Source organism: Struthio camelus, chromosome 6, assembly GCF_040807025.1.
Source record: "Struthio camelus isolate bStrCam1 chromosome 6, bStrCam1.hap1, whole genome shotgun sequence".
NCBI lineage: Eukaryota > Metazoa > Chordata > Aves > Struthioniformes > Struthionidae > Struthio > Struthio camelus.
In genome coordinates this window covers 27,248,008-27,265,090 of record NC_090947.1, presented here as the reverse complement: position 1 = coordinate 27,265,090, position 17,083 = coordinate 27,248,008, and the positions used below count along the sequence as shown (strand labels likewise).

General features: G+C 43.1%; 1 protein-coding gene across 7 annotated transcripts in view; it reads right to left on the bottom strand.

The window, feature by feature from the left end:
* The window catches only part of RBMS1 (RNA binding motif single stranded interacting protein 1), a 153,615-nt gene that overhangs the window by 83,007 nt on the left and 53,525 nt on the right, over positions 1–17,083 (bottom strand). For 2 of the 7 annotated variants that reach the window (XM_068948796.1, XM_068948797.1), the window contains exon 1: positions 15,037–15,232. The exons of 2 other annotated variants lie outside the window; for them this stretch is intronic. In XM_068948796.1, the coding sequence (XP_068804897.1) occupies positions 15,037–15,099 (63 nt within the window). In that variant the 5' untranslated portion in view covers positions 15,100–15,232. Of the gene's footprint in view, positions 1–11,442; positions 11,466–14,410; positions 14,931–15,036; positions 15,233–17,083 lie in introns of those variants that run through there. 3 more of the 7 variants (XM_009676133.2, XM_009676136.2, XM_068948798.1) reach the window with 3 other exon arrangements.

The following is a 17,083-nucleotide window of genomic DNA, read 5'->3' as shown; positions in this document are numbered from 1 at the left end:
ATGATGATGCCCCTTCTGCCTTGAAAAGGGGGTGTGTGTGGGTGTGTGTCTCTGTGCGTGTGCACACACATGTGTACACACATACTGCAATAATATCTTTGCTCTTTGAGATTTGTGTTCTGTCTACCTAAATGATTAAACTAGAGGTTGATTGAACACTGATCATTAGGACAGTGCCACACGCTTTCTACCTGCTCTTCTTCCAAAAAATTATGACCTGCTTTCTTGAAACTAAGTGCTAAGAAGAGTGTAAAGGAAAATGTATTAACACATGGACAGTTTTGTCTGGAAAAGACATGGAAGTCTTAATTTTTTGCCTCCAAATTTCTAACCTGCAACTGTAGCCGGGGAACACGTTCACACATTTTCAGTCAGTATGCCTTATGCACCTCACCAGACATAGTGATTATGCCCTCTGACACCTTTTTCCCTCTGCAGCTAGACAATTTCCATGTGTGAGAGCAGAAAAGGAGCATTTACTTTGTTTCTTTTAGGACAGTTTGAGATGTTACTGTAACATACATACCCTTGTCTCATTACCAGGAAACTTAATAGAGCGATCACAGTATTTTCCATTATCAAATGAGGAAATGGGGACTAGGATATTCTAGAACATGGTGCAGAGTGTAGTACAGACATTTAATCACACTCAATCTGGATCAAGGTAGGCTTGTCAGTGTTTGTTCAGCATCAGTCTCAACAGATCCAGGCTGTTTCTTGCAAAATCATATAGCGAATGCAATGTTCTCCCCAGCACTGCAGGTTGCCAGAGAACCTATTCGCTAAAGCACAGCGCCACACTAACACACAGGTCTGGTGATGCACCTGAGATAAGCCCTCCTGCAACTTGAAGTAATGAAGATCGCAGTGCCCAGATACACAAGTATTGCTCTTCCAGGCCCACATGTGCAACATTCAGCTAGAGCTAGAAACTAACCTGGCTAGATCCAGTCTAAATTAGGGTACCTCTCTACCCAAGAGCACTATGCAAAGAGACAGAGTCTAGAAGCTGTATAACCAGCTCAAGCCCTGCAGGGTCTGGTAGTACCATACCTTGAGAAGATAGCTGTACATATATATGAAGAGCAGCTGGCCGTGGACAGGAGGGTGCCTTCCTTTAGCAGAACTATGCCTGAGCTACATTTCAGCAGGTCCTATCAAAATCAACTTTGGAGTCTCCGAACGCATGGCACACCAAATCTGCAGCCAGGACAAACTACAATAACTGAGATGTGATTGTACTTTAAACGTTCCTTCAAAAAATCTCCATGTATTTTTACATTAACAGTATATCTTCAAGCATCAGTGACATTTGCCTGCTCCTCATGTACTCTGTTCTCCACAAACTTTAAAGGGCTGAACTCATAATGAAGGGCAGTGCTGATCACATCTGCCCCTTCTCTGCTTGCACACTTCCACTAACAAGTACTTCTCTGACTAAATTTTACTTACATCTACATGGAGTGCTCTAATTCCTGGAGTAGTGATTCATATCATAGAAAAAAGTAACTTGTCCCAAATCCTATCAAATCAACAGCTTTCAAGTTAAAGTAGTTCTACTGTTACTTAATGAAAGCTAGCTCACGGGCAGCATGGCTATCTTCATGGCCCAGAGAAGATGGCTCCGGAAGTCTGCTCAGAGCATAAAAGTTGCTGAGCAGCAATTTAGAAGAGACTGAGGGTTTTTAGCTCCTCTGAGTTTTAAGCCATAACAAATAGGACACATTCAGCAACAAAGTATTAGGGAATCTGGCCAAATAGTCAGTGAATCCAATCCTTTGCTCAAAAAGTTATTTAAAAACATTATAATGTTTCCTTAAATGTTGGTGAGCGAGAGTACACAGATGAGAGAGTTCTTTCATTCATTAAGGCAATTTACCACAATCCTGTGAACGCAACAGATCTGGGGAGTTGAGGAAACACAGCAAGAAGCTTGCTAAAAATCAGCAAAACAAAATCCAGCACACAAGCCTGATTTTATAAATAGTACGTTGCTTTTCTTATTTAAAAAGAAAACCAGAATTCCTCGGGTAGCGTGACATTGTCAACCTGTAAACGTAGAAAAGATTAAAACCAAAGATTTGTCTGTGAAAACTAGAGTAAGAATTGTACTGCAGAAGTAACTTTGGCGGAGCTCCCCAGTAGATCTCTGGCTGTGCCTTAAGAACGGTTTGTCAGTATTGACATGCTACAGCCTGAACATGGCATCTGGCCACTTAAAAGCAGTAGAGAAAGCTGAAGTCTTTCAAATTTTATTGATAAAGTGTTTTAACAAGAAAAGTCAGCTCTTGATAAAAGTTATGAAGTAGAAACTGAACTTTTCAGGAGATGTAGGATTTGCAGTTAGGGAAAAGGAAAAAGGTGGTATAAAGTAGTCAAAAAGCTTTAATATTGGTGGTCAGATCCTCTGCAAAGCTGTTTTTCTGTACAGAATCAAATAAAGAACAAAGCTGACTGCTGGCCCTGCTGCCGGCTCGGCTTTAGAGCCGAACTTTCCCCAGTTTGGCTCAGAAGAAACACCGAAGCGCAACGGAGGCAAGGGCTAGTCCTGTGGTTTTTGCCTGGATCAGGTCCGAGATCTGGATTGCCCCAGAGCCACACGCATTGGAGAAGGCAGGGAAGTTACACGGACAGGAGCTCAGGAGAGACCTGACTGACGGCAGGTTAAGGGAAGCACAAACTCGGGCGGTAGGCAGTTCAAAGAATAGCGTAGGCTGGCGCTATGGCCAAAAGGAGCAGCCTTGCCCTCACAGCCGTTCCTTCGCTCAGGGCTCACAGGTAAAGTGGAGCCTCCTCCACTTCAGCAGGGAATTAAAAAAAGGAAGTTCAGCCGGTCTCTTTTACCACCCTTGCTGGCTAACGAGAGCAATAAGGGAACTGCGGCATTAGGCAGTCAAACACTCAGGAATGAAAAAGACTTCAGATTTACACACACGAGCTAAGATAACTGCAGCAAATACATCTGGTACATGTGTCTGTCACTAAGGCTCAAAAGCAAGAGAACAAGCAGTGAGCACAAACGTGCCCACTAACACATCGACGTAATCCTGCGTACACACCACGCGCAGCAACGCTGCTCCAGTTTTAGGGTCAGATTTTAGTTACAACCTTATCCGAAACAAATCCGACTCAGTCTTTTCTCATTCTTTACATGACACTGGTTTTTGTAGATGCTCCCCACTTCTTAGATCCGATATCATAACAACTGCTGAAGATATTGTATTTTCTGTTTACAAATGACAATCTTCTCCGAAATCCTTGTACACACACTCCCAAAAAAACCTTGTGTACTCACACCTGTTTTATTCATCGTTTTTGGTTCTTCTTGAAATCTGGAAATTATATTGGAATAACACAAGCAGAACATAATTCTAACACACACTTTCAAGGTACTTTTCAATTTTTCTTTGCATTTTGCCTTCTAATTTGAAACATCCTTGTTGATTTGGACCAAGAGATAAACTTAATTTTTGTTTTTGCAAAATTCAATGATAACTCATGCAGCTATTGTTAATTCTTCAAGATAAAAGTGTTAAGTGGTTAAAAATATTGTCTAGTTGTTTGAAATTCAAGCCACTCAGTATGACTTGTCTTAAAATTAAAATGCTGGTGCCTTCACAGTGCATGACCATTACTGACTCTTTTTACATCAAGAAACTTAGTTGTGAAGTTAAATTCCAAATGATTAGCAACAGTATGCTGAGAAAATGCAGGATGCCATTCTTTGGTGCATCTTAACAGCTAAAGGAAGCAATATTCCAAATAGCTGTCAAGGTGAATGTCTAACTGCATAATGAATCATTTTCACAGCCACTACAGATCATTGTTAACTCTGAAATGAAAAAAAAAAAAAAAAAGAATTAAATAACATCTAGAAAGGCTTCTAGACATACTACACAACACTTTAAATACATGAGGAATTTGATGGCCAAGATCATCATCTACCCCCAGCAGCGTAGAGGGAAGCCTAACTGAGACAAATACATGTTTATAGCCAAAAATCACAGCAGTGCTATAAGCAGTGCTTACAGCAGGCACCACTACCCCACAGGCACGAGCAGCCACGCGTGAGCACAGCCGGTGCACACAATTCCAGCGCCTGCGTGACAGCGTCCGCTCACGGATGGCGTAAGGACACTTCACTTGGGCCATGCCTGGTGCTCTGGCAAGGGAGGCTGAATGCTTTGATGTTAAACATGAGTCAAAAATAAACCACTCCGTTTGGGCATGGAGCGTGACCTATCTGTAGCTTTATTGTTGGTATTCTTGTCCTTGGTACAAGAATTCCGCTGAGGAATCTTACCCCTGAACAGGTCAGGAAATTACAGATATAAGAAAATACGTTTGATAAATATACTCTGAATTGATAATTGACTTCAAAACATTGCAGTTAAAGGGAATCTGCCCAGAGATTCTCTTTGAGTAAAACAGCTAACATTTTAAGATTAATCACTTGCCTCTAGTTATTACACAATTATAGTCCTGAGCAACTGTTTTCAGGTTTGCCCTATATTGTGGGCAAACCTCAATTTCAAGAAATTATATTTTTAACGAGAATATTCATATCTATTTTTGGTAGCAGCAATCCTATTTTTATACCATATCAATCTGTGCAACTGTTTAACATCTATAACAAACCAATAATGACTTACAAGATTATACAATACAAATAGGTTACTACAGCAGTCACAGTAAACTGAAATTAAAGGACTGTGCTGCATTTCTTAAGAGAATAAACTAAATATTTAAGTATATGAAATTTAATTGGATTTCAAAATAAAAATGAGACAAGAGAATACTGGGATGAGAGACTGCCCAAAGGAGGAAAAAAGGAGGAGTTAATTTAGCAGGAGAGATAAGGCCACAGAACAATTGCAACTATCTAGATAAAAACTCTGCAAAATCTTGGCCATGAAACTTAATGGAGTTATTCCTGAACCAAGTAATATTTTAACAGTTGAACTCTGCATCTTCTGCACACTACACTTCTGCTTAGAAAGAAATAAGATTATTGCTAATAGAAAAACATTTACTCCTTTCCAGAACTAGTGATCTGGACAACAGTTTTACCAGTCTAGTTTCTTGCAAAAATGAACTCAGCTATTGTTATTAATCTGGACACAGCAATCATAGTATTCCTGTGAACATTCCCACAGACTGCAAAGAAACTACTCACACAGCAAATGACAGGCAGAATTTGAACATGAAGTTCTATCATTCTGAATAATCTGCTGTATCCTGAGCTCTGGAGAACAGGTTTAACATATGTGTGTGCGTGCGTGCGCCATGTACTTTATTTCAGATACTTAAACAGCCCTAATTGCTGCAATTTCTGACCCACTTCAGCATTTTAGTGTGTTCCCACACAGAACCTGTAGGAAGTAGGAAACTACTATGGCCAATACCTTTAAAGACACAAACCTAAACAGTTTACCTAAGATTATCTGAAAAAAATCTTTAATGGGACATTGAAATTTGAACTTCTTAGTGTTACCCTCTTAATTTCTGCACTGTCCTTGGACAAACTTTATAGGCTTGTCTGACCTGGCATTTTTAAAATCACCCTAAGATTGAGGGGAGGAAGAAGGTGGAAAAGGGAAACCAGCTCCAAGGATTTAGTGATCTTGGGAGGATTTTACCTGAGAAGTGTCATCCCAAAGAAACATCTTTCAAAAAAGGTCAAGAGCACAGATGAGTAAAGGAGAACACAGGATTAAAGATATTATATTTTGTTCAATCATCTTATACACTGGAATATAAAACCACATATTAATAGTATCAAAGCAACTATGAGAAAGTTGCAAGTGAAACATTAAAACTGACAGCACAACATGGCTGGGGGCTTCAGAGCAGGAAATTCCCAACATCTGATCAGAATACAAAAAGAATGGGTACATGAAAAGCCAAGGTGCCTTTAATAATGACTGAGCCACTCTTCAGCTCTTAGTGACTCCCCCAAGACCACACCACTCAGCACCCAACAGATCTAAGTGCAGCATGTTTATTGGCAAAGTCTGGTTCAAGAGTTACCCTGATTTTGTCACTATAGCAATAAAAATATCAACCTAACACTGAAACAATGAACGACTTCCTTAACCATTTCCATCTTGCATTAACCTCTGAAGGACTGTGGAATATTGTAACACCCAAAGGAAGCAGCTCCTAAGGCATCTCAGACAACTGAAAAAATAACACATTCTTCTCTCAGGGCCACAATACACCCTGAATTTCACTAGCACTTTTAACCGGCAGAAATGCTACACTGTGAATTACATTTTGGTATTCTTCATCATAAAAATTGCTCAAGCTTTTAAATATACTCTATAGCTCTGCAGTAGCACAGGATACTGCTATTTTCCTCCTTTCAAAAATTATCTCCAATTCTGGAATATTTAGGTATAGCCATATATATCAGAGATGTTGTTCTAAGACACTAAAGTAATAGTTATTGTTTATCTTCTCAAGCTAGACACTGCAGAGAAGCTTTTTTAAAAAACTCTAGTTTTGGCTAAGCCTTTCTCATAAATAGCATCCAGAACTGCACCTCCTAGAATTCTGAAAAAAGGTCCCCCAAATTATCACTGTTTCAGAGGTTAGTAGCTAAGCAGTTGTATTAAATACCTAACTTGAATGTTTTTTCCAAATTATACAGAAGTATTTTTAAATAAGTGCAAGCACTACTGTAACGAGGATCACGTAAGCAAGTACATTGGATGGAATAATATTAAAGCAATTAAAATACCATCTGATTCTGTTGAATGTCAGTCTAATACCAACCCTGGGATACACCAACTATTCATCTCAGGTTTCTCATGAGGCAAATTCAAAGGTCTTCTGATTCTCTGTCTCAATAAGCACTTATTCAGACCAGTAGTCTCACCACAGTCAGTGGCACCACTGGGTATGTAAATACTCCCTGGCATAAGCAAGGCCCTCAAAATTCAGCCCCATACTTTCAGAACTCTGCTTGAACTCCTCAGGCATAGACACCACTAAACACTTCAAAGGACCTCATCCTACTGGTGGTTGCTTTTATTCTGGACAGAAGTCCATGGAGCTGTTTGCCCAGCTCTGCCAGCACACAGGTTTCTTGGGAGCGTGCGCTGCTTTCCCGGGCTCATGAGAGGCACGTTTCCAACCACGCGACGCCGTCGCACGACCTACGGGCTCCATCCCTCCTCTCCCATGGCGCAGCTGCAATGGGCTAAGTCAACCCAACTTTTCTGCTTTAAGTTACTTTCACGCTATGTACTTTAAAGATGACTTTTTAATAGGTTTTAAATTAAGCCAATACCTAAACTACATTAGAACAACAAGAACACGTACATAGCAATTTAGATGTACCAGCTTCGAGATATGTTGCTGTGGCCACCCTCTAAGACAGGCTACAGGCAATCACCAAGTCCCTCTGCCCCCACAACACAGCCACCAGTCACCTGAGCAGCTGGAATAACACGGTCTCCCCCTCTCCAACAATAGCCAGGAGAAATAATCTCTGTTACACAACTGTAGAAAGTTTTATTAGCAAATTATGCGTATAGGTGGAAGAGAAAGAAAAACACCACTCAGACTTGAAATCCATCCATCACAGCACGAAAGCACAATCTCTTTTGCAACACACCAACCGCCTCTTTAGTGCTTAGCTAAAGAGCCCTCCAAAACGCGGGCAGGCAATATTACACCTGGCAGTGCCCGAGAGACGTTAGTACTTCCAAAGCAGAAAATGACAACCTATAATCTGGCAGATAATGCTTCACTAAGTCTTCAAAACAAAGCAACAACAGCAAAACTCCAAATCTATTATATGGGTGAGAGTTGAAGTATAAAAGGAAATATGGAGCCTTAAATGCGGATTCTCTTTTCACTGAATGCAACCTGAGGAAACTGGGTTGCTCAATAACCAGATGCTCAGCGAGAAGGCTCGAAGTTATCTGCCACACGACTATACACAAGGTAAAAGAAACTTTCCAGTATTGTTTTTTTTTCTCCCCTCTCTCTCTCTCTCTCTTTCAGTTCCCCAGTTTTAAGAACTTTTGTCATTTTTTATTCTGAGATTTGTATTTGATTTTACCCTAACTCATCTGGTGTTCTGAATGATTTCAAACCAGCTGGCAAGCACAAACTGATATTGTTCCCATGGGCTGGACAAACCTTAAAACAGGATTTTGAATCACCTAGGAGGAGTCAAGCGTATAAGCACATTGCTTCAGAGTTTCAAGGATAACTGGATACTCCTCCACTAAGCCACTGCAGCCTTGCTGGGAGCTGGTAACACCTCAAGCTTCAAGGAAGAAGTGTCCTGCAGTGACTAACCACCACCAGAAAAGCTCCCTTTAACAGCCACCTAAACTCATATCCAAACTCTGGAGTTTAGAGCTCAAGCACACTAAAATTTAAGTGCCACCTAAGTATCTTGGATATCTTAAAGGGCTGAATTCTAACATTGTTATGCCGTAGCACCCAGATGACAGAATATATGAGCTGCAGTTAACCTAAGGAGTCATGTTTCCACTTTCTTGAAGCAAGGCACCATACGGTAGAGGAGATTCAGATACAAAAGAAGGAAAACAATAGAAGGTAAAGGAAGAAATAAATCCCCTTCTCATCCAAATGAGGAGACAGAAAAACTCCATTTAGAATAAGGTGTGAAAGTACCATTGCCAATAAGAGACACTATCAAGAAATGGAATCAAGGACAAAAAGTTATGTATATTTAGTCATCGTAAATAAACATTTCATTTCACAAACAGGTAAATGTCAGGCTAGACTTTAGGTTCGATGCTCACCTGGCACTGTTATTTCTGCTATTCTTCAGCTAAAGAAGATTAAGCCCAAACTGGGCTCCATAGAACAATGCGTTATTTGTTTCCACTGCAAATTCACAGAAGTTCTATAGTTCTAACAAGTAAAACCAAAACACCCACTCTATTTGACACATCATTTTTCTAAAGCAGAATACTTTAAACAAATAAGACACAGACCAGTGATTTCCTACACTATTATGGTTAAGTGAACAACACTGCTTTTATGAGGACATGTGAACAAGAAAGTATTTTTGTTAATATTATAGATCTGTATGTATTTGTAATTATTAGCTGTTATTTTACAGTGGACCACAGAGCTGAAGTACCATCATACTACACTGTCCATCCAGAAGAAAAGAAATTTTTCAAGCGTCGTAACTATATTTCTGTCCTAAAGAGCTTATCATATTCCAAAACATCTGCTAGATCATTTTAACCACTGCATCTTACTGCATGGGTTAGTCTTTAAAATTGGTATAAGGTTGTACTGTTAAATCACTTTACAGAAACCGTAATGAAGGTTAATAAATTTAAACTGCCTTAAACAAACTAACTCAAACTGACCAAAACCTGATATATCTTGAATCTGCTTAAAGTAATCCCTTACCAATAGTCAATTACTTTAACTGAAGTTTAAAATTATTTTGTGTGTCAATATAGGCAGCTACAGTGGTTTTACTGCAGTCTTTCGAGAAAAATAGAGCTAAACTGGTGCAAATCACAGTAACCAGCCCTTACAACATGATATTTGTGAGGGGTGCGGGTGTGTGTTTTAAGCTGCCGGGTTAGAAGGTTTGTGCTTATCTAACATATGGCTCTCCCCAACTCATTTCTCCCCTCTGTTTGTAACTCATCCCTTCCCTTTCCTGTTGCATCAGGAAGCTGCAAATACAGTGGCTTCTGCAGGGCTGTTATAATTACCACAGTACACTGCAATTCTGAAACGTATGCAAAATAAGTTACAACTACTTCAACAAAGTTTTTGAACGCATTTAAATGTGGTTCTGTTGGCTTTCTAGAAATCTTTTGACCAACATACTTAATCCAAGATCAAAATACCCCCATGTCACCTTTTCATTAGGCCTACAACCTTATAAACCATAACATTCTCCACTAAGTAAGCTGTTTTATAAATAATCTAATGTAAAAATAGAGAAAAACATTCATTAGAAGCCAGAAACAGAGTTGTGAGGAAAAGCCAGTTAGAAAGTTCCTATTCTCCATGCACCACTTTTGTTATAGCTTCTCTCATAAAACAAGCAAAGATCAATTTTAATGAAGACTTTGGAGATGCAAAAAAAAGGCAAACAGAAACAGTCATATTTTCTTGCTAGCTACCAGGAGGAAAACACAAGTCAAATTACTATTTTTTTAACCTACTTGTTTGCAATAGTGTGCTGATGTTTTAGCAGCCATGTCAAGCTCCTGGGAAAAGGTTTTCTCCCCTCCCTTCCTTCCCCTCTCCTCCCCCCAGTAATCCTGGTTTAAAGGATCTAACCCTTCTGAAATGTGTTAACTCAAGCAATTTTTTTTTTAACAGTTGGAAGTTTCAGAAGAAAAGAACCCAAAACAAAACAGCAGATGTTCAAGACAGAATCCTATTTTCTCTTCCATGTGAAGCTTCATGACAAAGATACTTTAAACAATAAAACTTCCAACTAGCTAAAAAAAATACTGTTTACCCTGTTAGAAATACTAAACAAAAATTTTAAATTGTTAAATACAGTACGACAATCATATCACTCTTTGCAATCTATAACACTATGTCTGACAAGATAAGGTGCTTCCTTTCATTTCTTTCATTCAAGTCTGTATTGTAAGTATAGAAACCCTCTGACGGAGCACTTTTGCTCCCTTGAGAATAAAGCAGTACTTTACAAACAATCTTATAAACGCACTTAAAAATTTGAAATAGCTGATGTTTAATATAAGAGCTGAGTCCTGTTAAACCCAGAGACACTGATTAACATTGTATACAAATTAAAGAGAAATAGACCAGGTCAGTGCAAGGTGATGATACAAGATGGCTCAACTCTTGCAGTTCTGAAAGAAATCCAAACTAAAGTAATCCCAATTATTTAGGTAACCGAATGAACATATCTCTGTGTTCACTCCTTCAGCTCCTCAGTCCCCTCTCTAGCGCTCTGTATAGGCACAAACGGCATAACGCAGAATCAGTCTGCTCTCAGACCTTCAGTGGAGTTGCATGTTTTGAATTATGACCATGCCAAGACCTTATGGGTTTAATGAGGTTACTTCTCACACGCACATAGACACCACCCACAGGGTGAACTGTAACACTGTGGAATAATAAGTAGGATTGCAGGTGTAGCTTCTTTGTACGTTAAACCTGCAGAAAGTCTCCCAAGTGAAATCTCGTCCACGTTTTTAGCGTAAGACTGGCGGAGGTTTTCTTCCTTTAACCATCTCTAGAAACCCACCTCAATCTTCGACCTTTAACAAAACCCAGTCTGTGACACAGCAGTTGATGTTAACAGAGCTGCATGAAAAGATTAAATCAGCAGCTTTGTATGTCAGTCCTTAAACAGGCCAAACACCGAATCAGTGTTAAATTCCTCACGTGCAGCTACGCCCAGTTAATCTGCTTGAAAGCAGCAAACTATGTAAATCTACTTACACTGGCGAGGTAAACACTACACTCATCAACATGTAACGAGACCCAGGTTCCTGGGCAAAGCTGCTAAAAGGCGCAGAGACGCTGGGCTTCGTGCAGAGCGGCTGGGGCCGCGCAGCCCCGGCCGGAGGGACGCGGCGCTGCCCTCCATCCCCGGCGAGGCCGCTGCTCGCTCCGCGGCCTGCCTTCCTCCCCGAGAAATCCGAGACAGGCGAAATCTCACTGCACAGAGTGCTTTAAAATCCCTAATCAAATATCTGCACCAGCGCTGCAGACTCAAGGAGCAGATGGCTGGAGAAAGCCTAATTTTCCATTTACGATAATTTTACAGTGCGGTAGAAATATTTACTTCGGAGGAGCTCCTCCTCATTTACATGACAATAACGAAAGTGGGAGGAGGGACAGAGACTCATCAGGTTCCCAGCACACACAGACTGAGAGCTTCAAAAGCTTGTATTAAAGCAGGACATTGCATGTCATGCTTGTTTCTGTAGCATTCCCGATGCACACATGTGCATTCTTTGCATAAATTTTTACCAACAACGTTACTCGAGTTTTAGACTACGCCTACCTTTCTCGGATATGACACACGGTCACGGCTATTTGGACAGATTATTAGTGCAGACACTGTATGGTCTTTATGCTTTAACTGGCCTTGAATCCGCACTTCAAGAAAATTAGCAGATGAGTCACTACTCATTTCAGCAACATCTAACTTTAACACAAACCCGGTGGGAGTATTTTTTTTTTTATGTGCTGGCCTGCTCATAATGCAGGAAACCCTATTGAAAATACAGCTTCGGAGACCATATCTTAGTATTCTTACAAGTACTCTAAAACAGAGGAAAAGACTAGGCACCACCCAATCGAATCTGACCTGAAACTGAGGGCGACGACTGGCTCCTACGTGCCCGAGTTACACGCCAAAATAGATATAACAGCCACTAAGCACAACACATAAGCACAGATTCTTTTATAAAATAAAATACACTTCTTTGGGGAAGCGAAAAGTATGGGTAAAACTATGAACCTACTGTAGCTAACTTGAGTTTTGTCAATGTTTTAAATGAAGCCATAATTTCATGTTACATTACAGTCCTTGTAAAATAAGTCAGGAAAGTATATTTTTGCCTTTTACCAACAACTCACACATCTTTTCACCATATTATCTAGGACTAGGCTACTTGAACCTTCTATAGACTCTAAAAACATAACAGAAAAGCATTAAAAATTAAATGCTCTTATGCCATTCTGATATCATGCATGTTACAGTACAGATAAAGAGATACACAAACTGTTCAAGACATTTTACTTTCATTTTTAAGTTATTTAAATTTTTTCTCTAGTTCACATAGTAGGTGCTGTTAGTATAGGAAATTTAGTGTCTCCTTTTACAGACATAGAATAAAATACAACTGTAAATTAATGAGTTACACAGAACATGTAGAGACTTAATCTGGGCTGTTTTTAATTACCAACAAGAGTTGAAAAATTAGGCTCATAACGCTCTTCAGTATTTTTTGACACCAGTTCACCCCTGCAGGTGAGGTCTGAGTGAAAGGGAGATCAGAAAGTCAATCTTTAAATGACCTTAGTCCACATGAATGAAGTTAATAGTTTTCCATGGACTTAAGTGGAGAAAGGCCCAAGCCCCCGCTCCTTATGTAGGAAGTGTTTGAGTGGAGAATGGCTACATACTAACAAAAGAAACCTTTGGTACCCAGGGTCTTAAGACCACATAATGCCCCCACATTCATTTCTTTCTCTGCCTATTGAAAAAAAAAAGGGGGGGGGGAGGGATGGGGTCTGTTTGTTTTTCTGATTCAGTCAGCCCTCTTAGCTCTTTGAATCTAAGGAGTGCACTGTGAAAAGAAGAGCATCTTATCAGCGTGCTCCAGACCAGCAGGCTAACACACATCCGCAGGCAGCGCGGCGCGGCCCCGCCAGCAAGAGGCCTCGCCCCGGGCTCCCCGCGAGCGCCCGCCCGGCCGCCCGCCGCGCCAGGCCCCAAGGTGCCTGCCCTAATGGGCCTGCCAGGTAGAGGCAGAAAACAGTGTCTAAGAAATTGGCTTCATGTACAAAGTATGCAGAGGCACTAGACAAGATCAGCTGCGTGGGTGTAGCCGGGGCATTCATTAAAAACAAACCAAAACCGGCACACACAATAAGCATGTTTTATTGTGCATGGACTTGAGCGCTTCAAGTACAAGATTAGAAAGATAACTCCGTACACTGCTAGGCAGCATCTGCAGAGTGTTACTGAGATAACATACAAGTGATTTTTATCAAAAAGATGCTTCTATAAAATGGGGGAGGAGAGAGGAAATACCAACTTTTTTAAGCCAGAGCTTAAACTTAAAGAAAACATAACCGTCCAACTTTCACTGCGGCACAGGTCAGTAACACAAATCATAACCGGTCAGAACAACACACCAAGAGTTCAAAACCGTGAAGCCCATTTAATCATTATTTCTATGAAACCCTTTACTAAAGTCCCTATGCATGTTAGTGAGGTAAGAGCTGCAAATTCTGCCCGTAATGAATTCTGACCCCAAGCAAAAAAAGACAGTTCCTCCGGTATCGTTAACAGAATACATCACATTATTTGTGTCAGCTCCTAAGAACAGCAGATACCGAAGGATTTTGCTTCACCTGGCAGGGAGAAAAAAAAAAAAAAAAGCTACCGGAGTATTATTGGCGCTCTGCCAACTGAGGATCTTGTCAGTGACCTCTACTCCATTTACCCTTTTCTACACAAACACAGAGAACATTTTCTGTTGAACTTAAAAAGTAAGGCTTCTTTAAAGCAAAGATTCAATGAAAAATAACCTGTTTCACAGCAAATATTTCAACGCTAATGCCAATGCTTTCGGGGAAAGAAGTGCAGCCGAAGGGACAGTGGCCCAACCAGGCTGCAGCCGAACTAGTTCCACTATTTTATTTTCAGTGGTTAAACAAAGAAAAAAAATACCTCTTTCAGCACAGTTCCATAGATGCGAGTGCTTCAAGCTTATCAAAGGGATCTGTCTGCCCATAAAACGTCACAGGATTTCCCTTGGGTATTTCAAGGGGGAGAGAAGGGGAAAGCCTGAAGCTCAGCTGCGGCGGAGGATTTTTGGAGGGCTGCTTGAGGAAAAGGACGCGCCTTGGTCCTTTTTGTCATTTCACGCGAAGCGAAAAACACCCAGCCTGAAGTTTCGCTTTGCAGCCCGTGTTGCAACAGCAGGGCTTTTTTAACTTGTTGCCGAGCTCAGCAGAGCCGGCAGCCGCCGGGCCCTGGGCGGCCGCACGCAATGTGCCGCCCGGCCGCTAAGGTCACTCGGCGGAGGCCGCCCGGGCCCGCCCGCCTCTCGCCGGGGTCCTCGGCAAGGTCACCGCGCAGCTTTTACCGCGAGGCTTGGGGAAAAGAGTTGCTTTTTGTAAACCCCGGCCCTTGAGAAGCGACCAGCTGATCCTCGGCGGACTGCGAGTTACAACTCCCGCAAGTCGCCACCCCTCTCCCCACTCCTCCCCCAACCTCTTAAAAAAAAAAAAGAAGAAGAAGAAAGAAAAAGAAGGGGGGGGGGGGACGACACGGCAAAACCCTGCGGCTCTTACCTGCTTCCTATACGGGGTCCGGCTGCTGCCCGCGGCGCTGCTGTTGCTGCTGGGGAAGATCATCGCCCCGCCTGATCCCCGGCTCCCCCTCGGGATGGGGAGCAACTTCGGCGGCCGCCGGGCTGCGGCGCGGCGGGGCTGCAGGGCGCTCGCCGCCTCCGTGCCTCCCCGCCGGCTGCGGCGCTCCCCGCCGCCGCCCCGCGACGCGACACCCCGACCCCCGCGCCGCTCCGCGCCGCTCCGCTCCGCACCGCCGACCCTAACCCGCCGGAGTCGCCCAGCCGGCCATCAAAGGGCGCTCATTGACCGGCGGCGGCGGCGGCTTCCCCGGCCGATCCCACCTCCCGGCGGCCTCAACCACCGCCCAGGAGGAGGGAGCGAACCAGCCAGCCAGCGAGCGAGCGAGCGCCGAGCCGCGGCGGGGAGCGCGGAGCGGGCACGGCGCCCGCCCCCGCCCCCGGGCTGCGCGGGCGGCGGCGGCGGCGCTGCGCGGGGCCGCGGCGCTGCGCGGGGCCGCGGCGCGGGGGGGCGGCGGGCGCCCCCGCGGCGCGCAATGGTTGCGCCTGGGAGGCGCGGCGGAATGCGCGGCACGCGGCGGGGTCGGGCGCAAGTTGCGCCCGACCCCGCCGCGTGCCGCGCATTCCGCCGCGCCCCCGCGGAGCCCTCTCCGCGGGGGAGCACCTCCCGCAGGCGCTCGCGGGGCAGTCCGGGGAAAGGGGCCGAGCCGTTTTTCCCCCTCCCAAGCGCCTGAGAGTTTTGCCAAGAGCGAGTGCGAGTTTTCCTGGCGGTGGGATGCGGTTCGGAGCGCTTCGCCCCGCCGCGGGTTTGGCTCCCGCAGGGAGAACTCGGGCTCGTTTTGCCCCCTAAGCAAGGGTGGGGGGGGGGGCTGCTGGACTGGCTGCTATGAACGCGCTAGAAATGATAGCTTTTAACCCTTGGTTTTTCTTTACTGGAGATGGAAATGCAGTCCTGAATCATCAGGGGGAATCATCCATTCGAGGCCTTCGTTAATGCTCCAAACCAGCACTTTGGAAGCAGAGGAAAATTCTAATTTTCTTCACAAAGCTTGGGGCCTAGGCAATCAGCTATTAGGCAACGAGGGCGGGAGACAGAAAGAGGCAAGCTTTCAGAAGAGGTCTTCCAAATTCACTCCCTATTACCCTGCATTGTTTACAGTAAATCCTCTGCGATACCAGTAATCTAGCTTTTCAGCAGCACACAATTATACTACTGTCAAGTCTACGGAGCCTCTGATTGGTGACAGTGCAAGAGACCTTCTGGTATTGACATGCATCATCAAGCATCTTTTGGTTTTTTCTTCCTCATTCTTCTCATAATGTGGCCCTAACCTCACACACACAAAATGACAATGGGAAACAGCTGGGAAGAAACAAGGACTTGCCAGGTAGTTCAATACCGAAAGGCTGAGCAGCATTCAGCAACTGCTCTGACAAAGCCAGTATTTACAAACTCCTCATAATCTTCAGTTGCTCTCAATTATAAATGATCAGCAAATATTTTGATAGCCTAATATATTGCCATTGCAGATCAGAGGCCATTTGAGTACACTCATTAGTAAGGAAGCGCTGCCACTCGGCAGAACCGTGTTCTGTGTAACTGTCCTTCTTTTTTCCTTTCCTTCTTTCAAGCCCTGAAATGGAACTCCTTCAGTTAGGCCATAATTCGATAAAACAAGTTTAAGGGCTGCTAGTATTGGATCAAGAGCACTGCAGCCACATGATACAAAGTGCTGATCACTGTCATTGAAAAACGTTTGACAGAATAAGTTTGTACTGGCAGACTTAATGCCAGATCAGGTGTCGGTACTCTGTACCGCTCTTAACTTCATGCTGGATCACGGATCATTTATATTCCCACAGCTAGCATAAAGTTAGCAGAGAAGCATAAAGCTAGGATAAATTCATATTCCCTGGTCTGTTTAAGTCAGTAGATTCATGCACACTTTATGACAACATCAGTTTGCATTGCTGTGGAAAAAGGCAATGGTAAGGCAATTGATTCTGGGTAAAACTATTTTTTTTTTCTC